The sequence below is a fragment of the Arvicanthis niloticus genome, chromosome 15, assembly GCF_011762505.2.
Source record: "Arvicanthis niloticus isolate mArvNil1 chromosome 15, mArvNil1.pat.X, whole genome shotgun sequence".
Taxonomy (NCBI): domain Eukaryota; kingdom Metazoa; phylum Chordata; class Mammalia; order Rodentia; family Muridae; genus Arvicanthis; species Arvicanthis niloticus.
Window position 1 is genome coordinate 1182199 of NC_047672.1, and position 19617 is coordinate 1201815.

Here is a 19617-nt window from a genome sequence, read left to right on the forward strand (position 1 = left end):
TTAATCTCCAAAAATGGGTGGGTGCTCCAAGCCAGAAGGACTTCCTGTCAAATAGGCTCCTTGAAAAGCTGGTCCCTTGCTTTCTGTCCTCTCCTAAGGTCACTGCTGTATGGATGATCTTGTTTCACAATCCCTTTTCTCAGTCAGAAGGGAGATGACCAGGCCAGGTCCTGGAGGCCACAGCTGTGGCAGAAGGCCTCCAGAAGGAAACCAAACAAAGACAACTTAAAGCACTTTGAGAGTGTATTTGAATTCTTCAGGAGGGTCCTTCCTTGTGGCACATGATTTGCCAGTATGGCAGTCTAGCTCCGTGGATTTTGTATGAAGTCCCCATTTTCTCTCAGCTGAGAGAGCCTGGCAGCCGGGGGTTCAGCTATCAGAGTTGGAGGCCCTGCCTTGGCTAGAAGTATCCAGGTAGCAAGGCCTTGGTTCAGAGCAAGGACAAGAGGCACCTTCCCTTCCTCCACAGTGGGAAAGATCGTGAGGACAGGTGCATGCCCTGCCACAGGCCACTGCAAAACAAGCCAGGCCTCAGTCCAACCGTTTCCTCTCCAGGCTCTCAGGCTGGTTGTAGGGGCACTGGAGCTGCACAGGCCACCTTGTTGCTAAAGAGACGTGACAGGCTGCGCTTGGCTGCTGGCCTGCGTGGCAAAGGTGGCACTGACTGGAGACCACGTACGTCCCAGAGGCGCAGAGCACCATCATGAGATGCTGTGTAGAGCACCTGGCCGTGCACCTGTGGGCAGGCAGGACAGCTGTCAGCCATGAGCAGACCACTGGCGTTTCCTCCCTGTGGGAGGCCCCTTGCTTCCCGGGGCAGTAGGGAGCTGGGAAGGGAGAATCCTACCTGGAGACAGTTGATGACGAAGGTATGGCCTCGGAACACCCTCTGCAGCACTCCTGACTGGGCATCAAAGGCCCGGGCGCAGGCATCCCCACTGCCTGTGAACACTGTGGACACACAGCGGTACACTGGGCCCTTCCTGGCTGCCACTCTGCCACCTCCCCAAGATAGGGACAGGGTGAGAAAGTAGCATGACCTCCTAAGGGTCAGATGGTAAACATCTGGAAGCTTTGTGAAGAGAAACTTGCAGTCCTATGAAGTCAGGGAGGTCACTGAGGGCCCTAGAAGTATGACTGTCATGCTTTCCTTGATTTCAGGTCAGTCTGTGCTGTCCTGAGTGGCCCTGTCTCTCAAGGACCTCTCAGAACCAGGTACCCATCTCATACCCTACTGGGTTAGGCAGGTTTCTCTGCCTTGTGGTTCTAGGGCAGTCACTACATCCTGCAGGCTCTCCACTCGGCCCATTCATCCCCTATACCTACTAGACCAGCAAAAGCTCACCCACCCTCCTCAGAGGGATGTGGCCTTGAAGCAGAACCCAGGCTCTCCAGCACTCTCCTGCACCTGACAGCTCATCTGACTCCCTCCTTGGGGGTCTTCCTCTGTTGTTACTTGGCTTGGTGGTGTTCTGACATCAAGGACACCAGAGTCCCTGGAATACTTGCTAGGACAGATGTCTGAGCGCCACCCATGCTTTCTGCTGCAGAGAGGGACTGTGACTCCATTTGAACAGTACGAGTAAGGCCAGTGATGAGGCCCACCTGGAGTAGCCACCGAGGGAACTGAGTGGTTTATCACCATCCTATACTAACTTCCCCAGAAGCTGCCCTGCCCTGAGCAGGAGGCCACCAGTTCCCACGGCAGACAATGCAGGAAGCACAGACATAACAGAGAAGACAGGAAGAAAAAGCACACTGGGCCTGTTAGTGAGCACAGAACTACTGCAGGTGGCTGGGATAGGGGTGGGGAAACTGTTAGGTCCAGATAAGAGGTAAGGATGCTGGGCCACTATGTACCCTTCAATACCCCTGGTGAGGGAGCACTCCTGGGTATTGCCTCCCGGCAATCCTATTTGCTCCGTTTTAGCTGTCAACTTGACACAACCTAGACTCTTCTGGGAAGAGAATCTCTGTGCAGAATTATCTAGGTCAGGGTAGCCTGAGGCATTTCCTGGTTAACTGAGGTTGAAAGACTTGGAGGAGCACCATTTCATGGGCTGGGGGCATGATTTTCTGAGCTTGGCTCTGAACAAGAAAGTGAGCTGAGCAGAAGCCAGGAGCAGGCAGCATGGTTGTGCTGACTCACTCTTCTCTTGACTTAAAATGCGCTGAAACCAGCATACTCAAGCTCCTGCTACAACCTCCCTGCAACCTGGAATTGTGAGACAAACCCTTTCTCTCCTCCTGTGTTGCCCTTTGTCAGGGTATTTAGCTACAGGAGAAACCCCAAGGCCACACTGTATTTGCCACTGTGCACCTGGCTAAAGCCAGCACCTCTAGGCTGCTCCCTGGTACACTGCCTTTGACTGTACTACTTACCCTCTGGGTCCTGGGGAGTTTCTTTGCTAGGTTTCCTCAGTCCCTTCCTTGTCTCTCCCCAAACTCAGTAGCAGGGTTCCACCCCTATGGGGCTGCTGGGCCTCCTGAGTAGGCAGAGTCAGGAGCAAAGCCTATTCTGTAGCCTTGATGGCAAAAACCAAGAGCCAAGCTCTGTCATAGTGGGAGGGGCCATGGAGAGTGACTTCAGCACAACTGTGCCAGTTGCCACCAAAGGGAGGGGCACAGGAGGCCACCTGGCAGTGTCTGGGGGCTAACCATTCTGTGCTCAGTTGCGAGAGAGGTCCCTGCTCAGGGAGCAGAGCTATGCCCATACTAAGGCTCAAACGTGGGAGGAAGGAAAACCAGCTTCCCAGAGTCAGGCTATCTGCCTAGGGCTCACATACCCATGCTTTCTTCCCTCCGCTCCTTTACAGGAAGTCAAGTTCATCTTCCTAATGGAAGATCCTCGCAGGCCCGTCCCTATGGGAGTCTAACACCTGCTTCTGTTAGGAGCTCAGAAACGAGATAGGAAGGGGATAGCCATCAGTGAATCTGAGAAAGTGATGAAGGCCCAGGTGTGTGACCATCTGGGACCTGACAGAAAGCTTCCTCCCTACCCAACAAGCCATTCTATCCAGAGTAACCAGGATTCATCTCTATAGCTGTGTCCCACCTTAGACTGGGATCTCACCTTTCCTGCACGGAGTGGTCAAAACTGCACGTGGCACCCGAGGGTGGGGTTCCCTTATCTCAAAGGGACCTACTCAGCTTTAAAAAAAAAATGTCCTTAGCTCTTCCCTCTGCCTGCCTGCCTCAAAGACCACACAATTGCTGATTTTCCAAGAACTACCTTGATCCATGTTGTCCCACTTAAGATAAAAGATGTGTGCCATATGGCAGTCATGGATTCCAGCCTAAACTGTCAGCCTCTGAAACAAAAAAGCTCATTTCATCCACTATCACCTGAGGCCAAGTGAGATCAAACCCATGGGCCCTCTAGCCTGCCACATTAAGAAGATATTTCTGTCTCACCTGGAGATTAGAATGGAATCAGTTAGCTCAGTCAGCACAGCATGAGGTACTTAAAATGTGTCCTTGAGACACGATTTTGACTCAAGGACCCTGAGTGTCTAGGTCTCCCACATTCTCATAAAGGTGAGAAGGAAGTTGTAAGCCCGTACTTGAACCTTCTGTGTAACCCTCTTGGGAAGCAGGTGCCTGGAGAGGTGGTTGTCTTCAGCTTAGGCCACCAATGAAGTGGAAAGTTAGTGGGACTCAGTGTTAGCAAACCATGCAGCATGCGATACAAGAGACAAACCAGGAAAAGGAAGATAGGGTGGGCAGCCTGAGACGGCCAGGACAGATCACTTACAGGTGCCTGCGTGGTACTTGAGGGCACTCACACTGTGTCTATGTGCCGGGAAGGTGCGTACCCTCTCCCCAGTATCAGCCAGCCAGCACTTGACAGTCCTGTCTGCACTGCCCGAGTACAGGAGCCGGTCCGTGAGCTGTAGGAAAAGCAAAAGGGACAGCCCACTGGCCTTCATAGCTGAGCAAACCTCAAACTGTTCTCTACACGGTAGGAAACATTAGCAGGTCTCAATGGGAAAAATCAGGGTGACCCCAGAAGGTACTCCCCACCATCCACTGCAGCACTGGATAGTGCTGGCTCCTCTCCGCCTGTTCACTTGGACCCCAAAGGCAGAGCCCCCTCAGCCCTAGAAAACCCGGTAGTCCCCACACAGAAACTACTAGACCTTATTAAATAGCCCTACAAACTCCAGAGCCATGCACCCACACAGAGCATGCAAACTCAGACAAAACCCTGCAGACCCAAACAGAACCTGCACATGCCAAACAGCCCTGCAGACCTAGACAGAGCCTGCACACCCAGACAGAACCTGCAGACCAAGACAGAGCCTTCAGACCCCAGACAGAGCTCTACAGACCCAGACAGGGCCTACAGACCCAGACAGAGCTTATAGACCCAGACAGAACCCTGCAGATTCAGACAGAGCTCTGCAGACCCAGACAGAACCTACAGATGCAGAAAGAACCTGCACATGCCAAACAGAGCCCTGCAGACCCAGACAGAGACTTCCATCCCCATACAGCCCTGCAGATCAGAGAGCTGCCACAGACCCAAGAGCTTCTCTCTACTATCTGGCTGTTCTTCCTCCACAGGCTCACTAGTGAAGCCTTGGTTCCCAGCTGATGACACTCAGAGGTAGCAGAGCCTCTGGAGGATACTAGGAAGCTGGCAAGTTCAATGTCCAAACATAAACAGAAGCCCTCTGCCTATACACTCTCCTCATCCACAGCAGTGGCTCCCCAGAACTCCACACAATGGGGACACACTGAGTCATGCTCAGGTGAGGGTCAAGTTACTTTCACACTTACAGCCCCCAAGAGACCTAGAAGGAAGGCTCTTGTCACCACTAGCATATTAAGTGAGAAAATTTGTGCCCAAGAATATGAAGGCTGATGACACACTACCCCAAATCCAGCAGCAGAGGCGGTGTGTTTAGACTCTCCTTGCATGCTAAATAAAAAGCTGAGAAAGTCCTGTCTCCGGGGGAAGAAAAAGGTTCTTATCACCAAAGACAGAAGCTCAGGCCCAGAAAATACAGACACAGGACAGGCCTTCAGGGTTTTTGTTGATGTTGTTTTTGTGTGTGTATGTATGTATGTATGTATGTATGTATGTTCATGTTTATAGCATGTGTGCATGTGCATGTGTGTCCATATATGTGTGTATGGTGCATATGTGTCCATATATGTGGAGAGTTCATGTTCCTAGCATGTATATGTATGTGCAAGTGTGTATACGTATGCATGTATGTGCATGTGCAAGTACACATGCATGTGGAGAGGCCAGTGGTCAACCTCTGCTCTCCTTCCTTTGATGGTGTTCTGAGCTCACGAGATTAGGCTGTCTGGGCAAAAAGTCATAGGGACCCTCCTGTTCCTCTGTCTCCAGAGCTGGATTACACTCACGTGCCACCACACCCAGTTTTTCTGCTTGGTGCTGGGATGAACTTGGGTCGTTAGCTTGCATAGCAAGCCTCTGAAACACCTCCCCAGCCCTGTTTTTCCAGACAGGGCTTTGAAGCTGGCTTCAGACTTCCTTCTGGCCTCCACAACACTAGGACTCCAGGTGTTCTCAATTACACCCGGCTCACACCGTCCCTTTCTCTGTCAGGTCACTTCAGTGGCACTATCTCCCCTTCGTCTGGACATTTTCATGAATCTTCCTCTTCAGCCAACCTAGGGTCTTTTCCTGGCAAGGTCTGCACTTCTGGGATCTGAACATGTCTTCCCCCAAAGCATGGACCGCACACTTTCCCCAGAGCACGAGGGTGTGGGTGGTCTGGGGTCAGGTGTAGTGAACACCTTTAATCTCAGCACTGGAGAGGCAGAGGCAGAAATCTCTGTGAGTTCAATGTCAGCCTGTCTACATACAGAGTGAGTCCTAGGACATCTAAGGCTGTTACACAGAGAGACCCTGTCTTGAAAAACAAAACAAAACAAAACAAACAAACAAACAAACAAACAAAAAAAAGTGTTTAGCCCATGAGAACTCCACCCACTCCACATTTGAAAAGATGCACAGCCTGATGCTCTGAACAGGCTGGCACTATGAACTGGGCCTACCAAAGGCCTGACACTATGGGTGGGCTTCAGTTTCCTCCATTCCCACCCTCCAACAATACCACAGGGCAGCAGTTAGACAGGTCTCACCTCCAGACAGATGACAGAGCCTTGGTGCTCCCGGAAAACCCGCAGCTGTTCCCCACTCAGGATGTCCCAAGCACGAACGGTGGCGTCAGTGCTACCTGTGAAGGCTGTGTGGCTGGAGACATCCAGCACCAGGCACAGCACTGCACCTGTGTGGCCCCGAAGTGTCTGGTGACAGCAGCCACTGGCTACCTGCCACACCTTGGCTGTGTCGTCTGAGCTGCCAGTCACTAGGAGCCCGCCACCCATGGCTGCCTCCAAGCAGGGATCTCTGGGCAGGTCCTTGGGAGCAGAGTAGGCTATTGTCAGTACACAGTTACGGTGGCCCCGGAACTCTTGGGACACTTGTCCTTTGTCCACAGTCCACACACGAGCTGTCCGGTCATAGGAACTGCTGAAGAGCTGGTCATTGGCAACTAGGATCCTGTGGATAAGAGGGGAGGGGGGTCAGGCTCAGAACACTCAGGGGTGAAGGAATCCGCCCAGCCTTCATGGGCTAGCTTTGGCACTTCAGCTGACACAGCTTCTAGTCTCTGCCCTGCTCCACACTCAATTTCCAAGAGCTAGCTCAAACATCACTCTTCTGCTCTGTCTCTCCCTCAGTCACCCACTTATCCTCCACTCTTTCCCTCGGTGACAAACCTGCTGGCCTGACCTTTGTTCCAGCAAGGAACATGTCTCAAGTGCATGAATCTATATAACAATTCTTTCTAGGCCAGATGCATAGGAGGAAGAAGGGAGAGAGGAGGGAGGGGACACAAGTTTTCTGTTTAAAATAGGGGAAAAAAAAAAAAACCACTCAGGAAGCTACAGCAGGAGGATTGCTTTGAATTCAAAGCCAACCTGAGTTACATAGTGAGTCTAAGGCAAGCCCAGACTACAGAACAAGAGCATGCCTCAAAGAGCAAAACAAAAGCAACAAAGAGAGTCTAAGGCTATGTAGACCATCGGCCTCCTTAGGACAGTCTGGTAAGGCCTATCTGGAGGGCTACAAGGAATCTGGGAGCCCCTCTGCCACTCTGGCACCAGAGTGTACTCAGGGAGGCCGAGGGAGACACACAGGCAAGCTGATGTTCAGAGTAAGCTTCTGCTGTCAACAGGAGAGACCCTGCCGCTCCAGGGCAGGCCAGACTCCAGACACATGACTGGCAGGGGCGGGCACATGGCCACAGGGAACTCTGGATATGAGGTATCAGAAGGGCAATCATGCAGCAGGCTGGCTCACCACAGCATGGAGCTGGAGTGAGGGGTAACTATTGACAGCGCACTCTCACACGGCTAAATGCTACATACAACCTTGCCAGAAGAGCACATTTTTCTTTGAACTTTGCACAAAACTTCCAAGTGTGCGTTTGCACATCTTTGTTAAGAAGTCTAGACTAACCTACCAGGTACGGCCCATGCCTGGGATCCTGGCATTTAGGGGTCGGAGGCAGGCAGCTCTCCGAGTTTGAGACCAGCCTGGTCTAATTCCTGATCTGTTCAGAGTCAGAACCATGATGCTTTGAGGGAGCAGGCTGTTCTATGCTCACTCCATAGTGTGTGCTCTGGAGACACTGGGGTTTGCAATGGTTTATCTTGATTGTCAAATTGATAAGATCTGGAGTCACCATGGAAACAAGCCTCTGGCACACCTGTGGGAGTTTCTAGGTGAGGTTAACTAAAGTGGTAAGTCATCCTAGGTAGGTAATACCCTATTCCATGAACTGTGGTCCTGGGCTGAGTATAAAGGAGTGAGCTGAGCCCAGACATGAGCTCTCTGCTCCCTAGCTGTGGACATCACGTGACCAGCTGCTTCACAGTCCCATCACCATGCTTTCTCCACCATGAAAGGCTGTCATAGTATGTTGGTCTGGTGCTGCTATGCATTCAAAAGCTGAATAGTGCACCCCAAGACCTGGTTGCTCCAAGAGGAACAGATCCTCATGTATACCAGCTTTTGTTGTATAAACCTTACCTCCCAAGTTATCCTTGATTGGTTAATAAAGATGCCTACAGTCCGTAGCTTGGCAGAAGAGAGGTGGGTGGGGCTTGAGAGCCCCAGTCTGGGTTTTAGTCAGGGACCATGAGGAGGAGAAGAAAATAGGAGGAAGAAAGAAGCTACTATGGGGTAGGTGGATCGTAAGCGCATAGCCATGAGAGTCAGCCTGTTGGATTAGGAGCAGCCCAGGGACAACATGGTAAGTGATATATCCAGGTTACTGACAGAGAAGGAGATAAAACAGCACAGAGGGTGGATACCTGCCCAGCTCTAGTGCTTTAAGGCTTATTATAAATATAAAGGCTTCTGTGTCTTTTATTTGGGAACTAACAATATAAAGTGGGATAGAAACCCACAAATACTATTTACTACAACAGACTATACCCACTTAACTGTCTCCCTTACATTGCTTTGGGGGAGGGAGTCAAAGCAGTAAGAAAACAAAGTAATCCAGGGCTTAAGTGGGTCCCGTGCAGATGTAGCACAATGTACAATAGGAACAGTAGCTCACACACAGCCTAGACCTCAAAACGGAAGTGAGCTCCAGGCTCTCACACACTTGAGAACATCCTTGGTGTTGTGGGTTTGGAGCAGCTACTGATGGAACGCAGTGTATGTACTTGTGTGTTTGTATATGTTCTGTCTGCCCATGTGGATCAGATACGTATTGCACATACATGTGGACATTTCTATGTATACATCTTGAACACATCTCAGTTATGTATGTGATGTGTATATGTATGTTTATAGGAATCGTCTTATTCATACATGTGCATGTTACATGTATGTTGCATGTACATGTATGTCCATGTGCTGTGCCTTTGTGTGTGTTATGTATATTGCCTGTGTGAACAGTAGATATTAAACCTTGCATGGCATAGTTTCTGCCTTGCTTAAAGAAGCAGGTGACGGTTCCCTGGTCAGTAACCTAAGGACAAGCTGGTCGTCTGAGGGTATGGACTCTCACTCACCTAGGCTGGCTCCTGATTGATGCCAGTTTCCTTCAACTCGTTTTTTGTGGAGGGGGGAGGGGTATTCTGAGACAGGGTCTACCTCTAAGCCAAGCTGATCTGGAGCTTACTCTGTAACTCAGGCCAGCCTTGAAATCACAGAGATTAGCCTACATCAGCTTCCCAAGTGCTGGGACAACAAACCAAAGCTACCACGTCTGGCAGTGACAGACATCTTCCTGGGAGAGGCCAATTTGAAGTGTGAAAGCTGAGTCCTTGTAGATCTACTGGCTCCTACAGACACCTCCAGGCTGCCAGGCTACTGTCTGTGGTGGAGCTAGAGCAGCAGGTGGGTTGAGTAGCTAATCTGCCTGTCACTCAGAGTCCCCTGCCTATAGCCCCTCCTCTGTGTCCATACAGAAAGACCCTTGGGCCCAAGTAGGGCCAGTCTTATCAACATGACCTTAAGGGTCCCTATGCTAGGCATCTACTTGGGACTTGAGAGCCCAAGGCAACCATCCTGTGTCATAAAAATAACATCAAGTTGATCTGGTCAGCAAACAAATTTCCGCTGCTCAGGTCCAACCTAAATTCAACAAAGAAAAAATTCAGACCTTGAAGAAGCCCTTCAGCAGCCACATGAAAGGAAGTTTTAAAAAATAACACCAACTGTGTCTTCCTCCTTTTCCGAGTCCCTGTTTTACCATGGGGTCATGGAAGCAGTCTCCTCTGGAACTTGCTCCCCACACATAGAACAGCAGTTATGGCGTGTGGGTCCCCAGAGAGTACAGACTAATAAATGTTAACGATACCTCTTTTCTGCGGCTCCTATGTCCACACAGCCTGTTCCCACAAGCAGTAGCTACACTGCTCAACTCAGTCCTACACAGTTGTCTTCTTGATCCATGTCACTAAGCTTCACTGACCTGTTCACAATGGATGTGTGCCCTCGATACACCTGAAGACACTGCCCAGTCTTCACGTCCCACCTCCGGATGGTGCAGTCAGCACTACAGGTGAAGGCGGCCTCATCCTCCAGTTGACAGAAGGTCACATAGCTCTCGTGTCCTACAACAAGAGAAATGTGAGCCAACCAGGTACTGACTCGTACCCTCCTGTGTGTGCAAGCACATAAAGGAGGGACAGCAGCAGAGAACGAGCTTGTGAGGCAAGTCTACAAGAGACTAGCCCTCCCTTCTATTAAAGGGACAGAGACTTAATTTGTAACCCAGACTGGCCTTGAACTCACAATCCTGCTTCAGCCTCCTGGGTACTCAGATCCTAGGACAAACCACCATGCCCAGTGAGGCTGTCCCTTTTGTGAGTGTGTGTATGTGTGTGTGTGAGATAGATAGGTAGAGAGATAGAGAGATAGATAGATAGATATGCATGTGTAACATGGAGAAAATGTCATGTTCTACCACTTTCTGTGTTCCCTTGAGAGTCTCTTACTGAACCTGGGGCTAGGCTGAGGTTGAGCAAGTCACAGTGATCCTCCTGTCTCTATCTTCCACAGCACTGGGATTATAGTAGTTTGTAAAATAAAATAAAATAAAATAAAATGCTCTCCATTTTTTATCAGGGTTCTGGGAATTGGAACTCAGGACCTCCATGTGTAAGCACACATGGAGGTCTTACCCACTGAGCCATGTCCCCAGTGACCCACTCCTCCTCTGGTCTAAGATGTTTTCATGTAGCCCAGGTTGGCCTTGGACTCCTGATTCTCCTGCATCTACCTCCCCCCTCCCTGGGATTAAAAGCATGTGCCACCACACCCAGGTCTTTAATCTAACTTCGAGAATTTCCATTTTGCGGCTGGAGTCAGGCAAACAGGAATTTTAGCAATCCCCCACCCCGCCCCCCCAGCAGGATCGAGCTGATTAACTTTTATTTTAGGTCTTGGGTTAAGCTTAACTTGGAAAAACATGACTTCCTGGGTTCTAAGAAACAGAATTTTAATAAAGAAAATTGTTCACTCTTCCTGGAGAGCACATGCCAGGCTGCTCTGAAAACAGTACAAGATTAAGTAAACTTAAGAAACAGCAGATTGTGTTTCCCCCGAATACACAAGTTGATAAAAAAAAGTTGAGGGCAAATCTGTTTGGCAAAACACAGTCAGGGTTTTGCCAGAGTTTAACAAATATTTCTTAAAGTTGTCAACAAACTTTCCCCGAGACCAATCTGCCTCACCCCACCCCCCACCCCACAATGGCTCTTAGGGCCTGAGATACCCCAAGAGGGGTATAGCCAAGGTGAACCACGCCTACCAGGTTCTGGCATAGGCATGACTCCAGGGTCCCCTAATAACCCTGGATGGGCGTCACCACCCATGGCCCCTAAGGACCTTGAGCCAAGGCTGGCTGAGGCCCAGAGCGGACTGCCCTAGCAGCGCCCAGCTGCTGACACCCCATCTACACAATGGGTCAAGTGCAGGAGTAAATCAGAAATTGGACTATGAAGAGGTACTTGAGAGCCACAGATAGCTGTTAAGAAATGGCACCCTGATTCTGAGGCACCACAGGCAGCCTGCTTGCTGAAGACCTGAGGTGCAGGTGGCTTTGTGGCCTGTTAGGGAAAGAGGAGCTGAGCACACAGACCACAAAGGAAAGAGGCAAAAAACAAAAGCACCAGTTTTCAATGTAAAACACCCTCATCTAGAACTGCAAGCCAGGCTGACCTGGCAGCCTCTGCCCCCAGCAGCCAGGCAATGAGCCAAGCAAGGCTCCATAGCACTGCAAAAAGCAGGCCCCTTTCCACTCTATAGCTCACTCCCCAATCAGTGAACACGCCCACTTGGGTCATGGGTCAGAGCCTGCCAGAAGAGGCCCTGGACTCAGCTGTGCCTTTCCCTTGTCCACTCCCCCAAGCCCCCACCCCACCCCAGTATACTACCAAAAGACAGAAGGGCCAGACCCAGGGCTGGTGGGGTCACCACAGAGGGTGGGAGGAGCTGTCTGCCAGCTCTCGGCCTATCACCTCCAGGGACCTTGTCTGGCTTTCAGCTGTTGGAATTGTGCAGAATAAGCAAAAACTCCAAGCTGAAAGTAAACATTTTGCAGGGATGAAGAATGCAGATAAGATACAGTTACTGCACTCAGAAAAGCAGCTCTGGGGGCTCCTGCTGAGGCAACAGCCCTCCTCGCCTGCCTGGGCACCCACCAAAGGCTTGCCTACATCTGTTGTTCCCTCAGCACAAAGAAAAAGTGGTCCAGGACCCAGGGCTGCAGTGGTCCCCCAACTGCAACAAGTCTCTGACACAGCATGAAACAAGGCCTCCCTTCCCTGCCACTTCCTCCCAGAGTACAAGCAGGTATTGCAATTTGTGGAGAGAGGTACACTACCATGTGATCTGGTCTTCTCACCTCCAGTTGGGTTCACACAGTGGGAGAATCACTAGGCCAGAATGTTACCCTGGGCTCTGACACAAGGACGTCTCAGGCTGGCGGTGGCCCTGCAGTAAAGTTCCCCTCGCCCCAGAGGAAACTTCTCCACAGCTGTCTCCTGGGGAGAAGTGATGGCCAGTTGCTCCACTCGGACTACTCCACTGTTGCTGTCTTAGAGGCTCATGAGCTACTCCATGGAAAGGGAGCCAGGACTCTGAAATACAGTCCTTCAGCAGGTGACCTCTAGCACCCAGATGTGCCAGAGTTGTCCTTGTCAAAGGCACCAAGACCCATGGTCTATCTGCAGGCCATCATTCAGAACTAAGAATCACACAGGGCTTCTGTGAGGAACTCAGACCTGTCTGTTCCCCGCTACCCACCATCAGCCGCATGAGACAGAGCCTACTCCTTCAGCATCACCCCAGCCGTGGCCCCTCCCACTGCCTTGCTTGCCACTCTGCCACCTTCCCCTCTGGCCTTCTGAACAGGACAGGGAGCCTACCACTAATGCAACAGCAGACTCCAAAATGCTAAACACAAGTACCTCCTGCTGTGACTAAAACAGAGGCCATTTTTGTGGAATTCTTTCTTGAGCAGACACTGCCTTGCCTAAGTGTAGCAGCCCTCTGGGCATGTAAGGGCACAGACAGCTCAGCAGTTAAGAGCATTGGCTGCTCTTCCAGAGGACCTGGGTTCAATTCCCAGAATCCACATAGCAGCTCATAACCATCTGTAACTTCAGTCCCATGGGATCTGACTTCCTCTCTGACATCAGGCCATGCGGTACAAAGACATTACATTCAGGCAAAACATTCATATACATAAAATTTAAAAATTAAAATAAAATTTAAATGCATATGAGTTGTTAGCTCACAAGAAAAAACCAAGTACCTCATTTTCTCATTCAGCCCCTGCCCACATGACTTTTTAGTTAGTACTTTGCTTGGGCCCTGTCCTAGGCCAGTGTCCTGCTCTGGAGCTTGTAACCATGGCTCACAGAGCATACTGAGGCCAAAGGACATAAATATCCACAATGGGCTAGAACCACCCATCCAAGTCTCTTACTCAATTGGGAACCACATGTGGCAGCGCTGACTTCCCTAGAAGGTTTTCTCAGGTGAGGATCCTGTGACGTGTCATCAAGAACATGGATACTCTATATGAAGGGAGGCTAGAGACCATCACCATCCCCTAATCTTTTCTAACATTAGCTTTTGCCAATTGCACTTTTCCACCAGAGTTCACTCACTGCATCTCCAAGCTATCCCATTTCTGTCTGTCTGCAGCGGGGAAGCCTGAGTGGTCCAGCTCCACTGATGCTGTTCTATAATGACCTGCCCAGCAGTGCCCGAGAGACAACCCTCTTTCTTTCATCTCCACCCAGGTTCCCCCAGCCTCCACCCAAGTTTCCCCAAGTTCTGTAAAATACTCAGAGAAGCCTCCATTCAAGACAGACTGAGAAATGAAAAGGAAGCCTGAACCCGCAGCAGTCAGTCACCCCAACTACTCTGCACAAGAAATCAAGGACTACCCAACAAATGTGCTTCAATCCCAAGATCTAACGCTACATAAGGGGTCAGCCCTTCACAGGAGCAGAATGAATGCTTGCAGTAACAGGCAGTACACAGGGATGTAGGCTGCCTCTGGTTGGCCATGTGGCCAGGGCACAACTTTCCTATAGCAAGACCCTGAGAGAAAGTAGTAGCCATAAGCAACAGGCTGCTATGGGCCAGCCTTGCAACCTTGGACAAGTCCTCTAGTTTCAGTCCAGCTTGGGAGATGCTGAGGCTTTAGTCACTACTGAGCAGCATCCAGAAAACACAAGATGTTCTGGATCAATAATTAAGTCTGCCTTTGTTCATTTCTGGTTCATAAACTGGTGTCAATAGGGCTTGCAGAGATGGTTCAGCAGCTAAGAGCACTAAATGTTTTTACAGAAGACCCAGGTTTCATTCCTAGCACCCACAGGTGGCTCACAACCATCTGTATGTCCACTTCCAGAGTATTTGGTGCTCTCTTCTGGCCTCCTTGGGGACCAGGTACACACTTGGTGCACAGATATACACAGGCAAAACACCTATATAAAGTAAAATTGGTAATTAAAAAACTGGTGTTGATCCTACTCTACTAAATTTAATCACATAATAAAATGTACAGACATACATCCTAAAACTTAAGTTGTGAAACAAGTATTGAGTTACCTTTACTGGGGCTGGAGAGATGGCTCAGCAATAAAGAGCACTGAGTGCTCTTCCAGAGGTCCCGAGTTCAATTCCCAGCAACCACATGGTGGCTCACAACCGTCTGTAATGGGACTGGATGCCCTCTTCTGGTGTGTCTGAAGACAGCTACAGTGTACTTGTCATATACATAAAATAAATACATAAATCTTTTTTTAAAAAAAATCTCTCTCTTAAGCCAGGCAGTGGTGGTGCATGCCTTTAATCCCACCACTTGGGAGGCACAGGCAGGTGGATTTCTGAGTTCGAGGCCACAGAAGTGGCCTACACTCTGGTCTACAGAGTGAGTTCCAGGGCAGCCAGGGCTATACAGAGAAACCCTGTCTGGAAAAACAAAACAAAACAAAACAAAACAAAACAAAACAAAACAAAACAAAACAAAAAAAAGATCTCTTTACTAATTGAGTGTGATGGCACATATCTCTAGTCCTAGTAGCTAGAGAAGGAAGTATGAAGACCACAAATTCAAGGCCAGCCTGATCTACAGTCCCAGGCCAGCCTCAGCTAAACAAGGAAACACTGTCTCAGCCAGGCAGCACCTTGGAAGCAGAGGCAAGTGGATCTCCAAGTTCAACCACAGCCTGGTCTACAGACAGGATGGCCAGGGCTACACCTGTCTCAGCAGATGGGGGTAGCGGGGGGGGGTGCAGGGGGAGGTTATGAAGACAGCCTAGGGCAGCTGTGCCAGCACCCGGACCTGAGTTTGATCATGATACACCAGACATGCTGCTGTATGTTTGTAATCCTGGAGAGTGGGAGGCAGAGACAGGCAGAGTTAGCCCAGCCTACGTGGCAAGTTCCCAGACAATGATAGACTATCCCCAAAACAAAAAAAGAAAACAGTTCCTGAGGAACAATACCTAGGGTTAATCTCTGGCCTCAGTACACTTGAACTCATGTGCCAAAACAAAAGGTATTGGGGAAACTAGGGGGAGTCAGTCCTACAAATATCTCAGGGAGATAGGAAGGCTGGGCAGACTTTGTTTTGTTTTTGTTGTTTTGTTTTTCTAGAAAGGGGTGGTCACAGAAGCCAAACAAACCAACATGTTAACTCACGAAAATTCAGTCACAATCAGGATCTTATAATAAAAGAGAGAGAGAGAGAGAGAGAGAGAGAGATTATCTCTATCCATTTTATCCTTGCAGGTTTTTAAGAGTTTTGTTTGGTTGGTTGCTTTTGGTTTTTTGAGACAAGGTTTCTCTGTGCAACCCTGGCTGTCCTAGAACTTGCTCTGTAGACCAGGCTGGCCCAGAACTCACAGAGACCCACCTGCCTCTGCCTGGGATTAGAGGGCTGGGATTATAGGTGTGTACCACCACCCCTGGGCCCCTTGCAGTTTAGAAACCAGGCTTCAAGGCAAGAACAAGCTGAGCAGGGAATCTCCAACAGTTTCCCCTTCAGTGGGGCGGCTCTCCACTAGGCCAGGTCAGGCATTCCTCACTGGAATGTTGTGTTAGATTTAGGGGACACACAGCTGTGAGGAATGCTGGGTGCCAGAGCTGGGTGCAAGGATGAACCTGGTGGTCCTGGAAACTTGGCAGGACTCCAGAGCTTCAGTGGGACAAGACCCTGGGCCAGAACCAGCCTGGAAAGCCTAGACTTTTTCTGAAGAGAAGCCTCCTTGGCAAACAGGAGTTACCCACGAGTCATGGGCATAAGGGGCCCACAGGCTGTCTGTGCACTACCTACAGAAGGCCTGGTGAACATCAATTGGAAACACCAACCAAGCCTAGTGTGGGGTAGCACATCTATCTCAGGTATTTGGGAGGTGGAGTCAAGAGGACCACAGGCATAAGGTGCTAGATGGTTTTAGGTCAACTTAACACAAGCCAAAGTCACCTGAGGAACCTCAGTTAAGAAAATTCATCCATAAGATTGAGCTGTAGGCAACCTTGAAGGACATTTTTTTTTAATTAGTGATTGATGGGGGAGGGCCCAGCCTATTTTGCCAGGTGCCATCCTGGGTTGGTGGTCCTGGGTTCTGTAAGAAAGCCGGTTGAGCAAGCCATGATGAGCAAGCCAGTAAGCAGCATCCCTTCATGGCCTCAGCTCCTGCCTCCAGGTTCCTGCACTGTTTGAGTTCCTGTCCTGACTTCCTTCAGTGATAAAGTTTCCTCTCCAAACTGCTTTTGGCTGTGATGCTTCACTGTACAGCAGTGACCCCGGCTAAGACAGTGAGTTTGAGACCTGAGGGTAACATGAAACCCTGACTTAAGAAACCAAAATCAAACAAACAGACAATTCTAGGGTTCTCCTTGGGAGAATCCTTGGAACCAGTCCTAAGAACCTGAACTCTTGAAAACCCCAGACAGTCTTCCCTTGGGAAACAACACATTTTACTTAAGCTAACAGCTCTCCTCCTAAGTGGGGCCTGTCAGTGAGCACTGGTTGTGTGTGAGGAAGAATGTAGCCAATTCCCCATCTTCACACCAGCTCCCAAGTACCTGTCAATTCAGTGTTCCTCTCTTTGGGGCCACTAGCTAGTAACTACCTTATACTGTTTTCACGTCAAACTGACAGTGTAGGATGAAGCAGGTTTGAAGCTAACTGTCTCGCTGGAAGGGCTGGGTCCAGGCCACCCAGCATTCGCTGGTCGTGGTGGAAAAGCTGGAGATAACAAACTGTACCTTGTGCAAAAAGGTTGGCATGCCTCCTCTAGTCTGAATGTGCTACTGCAGAGGCCAACAGCCGGCCTGGGGCACCCCATAATGCAGGGTGGGAGCGCCCAAGACAAGGCTGCCCAGAATGTGAACAGAAGATGAATCAACAGGTGGATACATAAGAAAGAGTATCCATTTTCTTGCATGATAGTTCTCGTTGCATTTCAAATATGCAAGATAAACTTGACCCTATTCCCCAGGAGTTTGAATCAATCCTTTTTCTTCTGGCCATACTTGAGATGAAGCCAAAAAGGAGCTTGGGGTTGGGGAGGAGTGGGGGTCAAATCTCAAGGGTGCCCCTCAGTCTTGGGCAAGTCCCTAACAAGGTAACATTGGTTCCGCGAAAGGATCGCATGGGACTGGTTGACAAAAGGATCTTGCATTGGGGTCGCCCCTTGGTCACCCACAGTCAAGCATTCTCGGACTCTTACTCACGGCTTCCCGCCAAGAGCTCAAGGACTGGGGTGGGGGTGGGGGTCCCGGATGAGCAGGAGCTAGAGCCCTACTCTTCCAGAAGGGGGCTGCGGGGCCCGGAAGAGTGAGGTCCCGGGTGCGGTGCAGGTGAGCGTGAAGAGGCGGGAAGGGTCGCGAGCACGCGCACCCGTCTACCTTGCAGGAGCGCGTAGCACTGGCCGTCCACGGTGTTCCAGAGGCGGGCCGTGCCGTCCTCGCTGCCGGTCAGCAGGCGCTGCCCGTCGGGGCTCAGGCTCAGCCAGTTGATGCCCCCGCGGTGGTCCGCACAGACCCTCAGCGCCGACCCGCTGCTCCCCATGGTCGGCCCGGGGTAAAGAGGCGCTGCGCCTAGCTAGAGAGCGGAGCTCCAGCGTCCACTCGTGGTTCTGGCGGGGCTTGGCGGGGCAGTGGCCATCGCTGGGGCTTGGGGGGCCCGGGCGCCCCGTTCCTGCAAAGGGTCGAGGTGCGGCGGGGAACAAGGACTCTGAGTCTCCACCGGTATCCTCCAGTCCCTTAGCACCGATGCATGGTCTCAGATGAGGGCTCCCCTACGCAGAACCTTCTCGGGACTTCGGGACCGGGTGTGTGGGCGCCTCTGCCTCAGGGTGCGCCCACCAGGTCTGAAGCCAACTGAAGAACCCGGGAAGCGGAGCGCGAAACAATACAATCCAGCCTGGCTCCTCCTCAGAGACCACCCCCCAACCTGTTCCCTCCCACTTTTCGGGCCGTGCGCCAACCCCCACCCCAAGACTCCCTGGTCGTCCTCCGGGAACAGACTCAGAAGCTATCCCGGGTCTCTAGTTAGGGACCGCTTCCACGTGCTTCATGTTCGACCCTCCCAGCTGCCTAGGCTGGGTTCTGTTCCCTGCCACTCCCGCTGCCCTTGTCCCCAGAGCCCAAGGCGAGGAGGTGGACCGAAGAGTCTGGAGTTTTGGGGACCCCCGATAAAAGGCAGACCCCCGAGTCCGCCCTTCCTGGGAAATCGCGGGCACAACCCGAATTCTACTTGGGCTGTAGAAGGAGAGGGCTGGATCTTGGCGATTGGAGGTTGGAGGTAAGACCAGAGGTCAGGTTCGCCCTCCCTCCACCCATTACCACCCCACCCCCTACGCCCTCAGCTGGGCGCGCGCCTTTGAGGTCCCACTGAGGTCTGCAGGAATCCTATACCCAGCCCGCAGCCCTCCTGGAGCGCTGTCGGCTGGTTCCTATTAGAGCAGTTCCGGGTGCTGACTTTGCTGGGGGGCGGGGAGGGTTACCCCCCACTCGGATCCTCCAGGTCCTAAAGATAGCAGAGTTTCTCGAACCCTCCAGGGCTCTTTTTGGAGTCCAGAAAGGCCGGAAAGAGATGGTTTCCAGGAACCGGCCCCTAGGGTGATGTGATGACCTGCCTTAATCACTCTGGATAACCCCGTTCAATTCCAAGAAAACCCCAGAATAGGACAGCCGACTTTATTCCCCCGAGTGGCAGTGGCGCAACCAAATACACGTTTGGTTTGTTTTTTGTTTTGTTTTGTTTTTTTTGTTTTTTTTTTTGTTTTTTTCCCTTTCCCGAAACTCTCAAATCAACTTAGGAGATGGTACTTTGCAGACACTGAGGAGCCAGCTGAGGGTGTTACCGAGTGTTTTAATGGGCTGTGGAATGTGGAGGCAGGAGGCTGCCGGTGACTACAGAAAGGATAGAGGACTCAGGAGCCAGAGTGCCCTCTGAGAGCCCATCCTGAGTTCATCTGGTATGCTGACCTTTAGAAGGTATTAGCATCATCCAGGTGCAAAGACTGGTGGGTAGCTGGCTGCACAGGTGAGGTCAGCGGCCATAAGGGTGTGTGAGC

General features: G+C 51.0%; 1 protein-coding gene across 3 annotated transcripts; it reads right to left on the bottom strand.

The window, feature by feature from the left end:
- Nucleotides 1–225: 225 nt before the first annotated feature.
- Nucleotides 226–18979, bottom strand: Wdr86 (WD repeat domain 86). Of its 3 annotated transcripts, none has more exons than XM_076913246.1 (6): nt 17945–18979; nt 9978–10119; nt 6124–6544; nt 3755–3890; nt 848–1002; nt 226–736 (listed from the first exon to the last, which is right to left on the bottom strand). In XM_076913246.1, exons 1-6 carry the CDS (start codon nt 18105–18107, stop codon nt 560–562), a joined length of 1194 nt encoding a protein of 397 aa, XP_076769361.1. In that variant the 5' UTR covers nt 18108–18979; the 3' UTR covers nt 226–559. The 3 variants fall into 3 exon arrangements, with proteins under 3 accessions (XP_076769361.1, XP_076769362.1, XP_034374701.1); XM_076913247.1 differs by having other exon boundaries at nt 848–951; nt 3786–3890; nt 17945–18977; XM_034518810.2 differs by having other exon boundaries at nt 848–951; nt 17945–18970.
- Between the last annotated feature and the right edge of the window lie 638 nt (nt 18980–19617).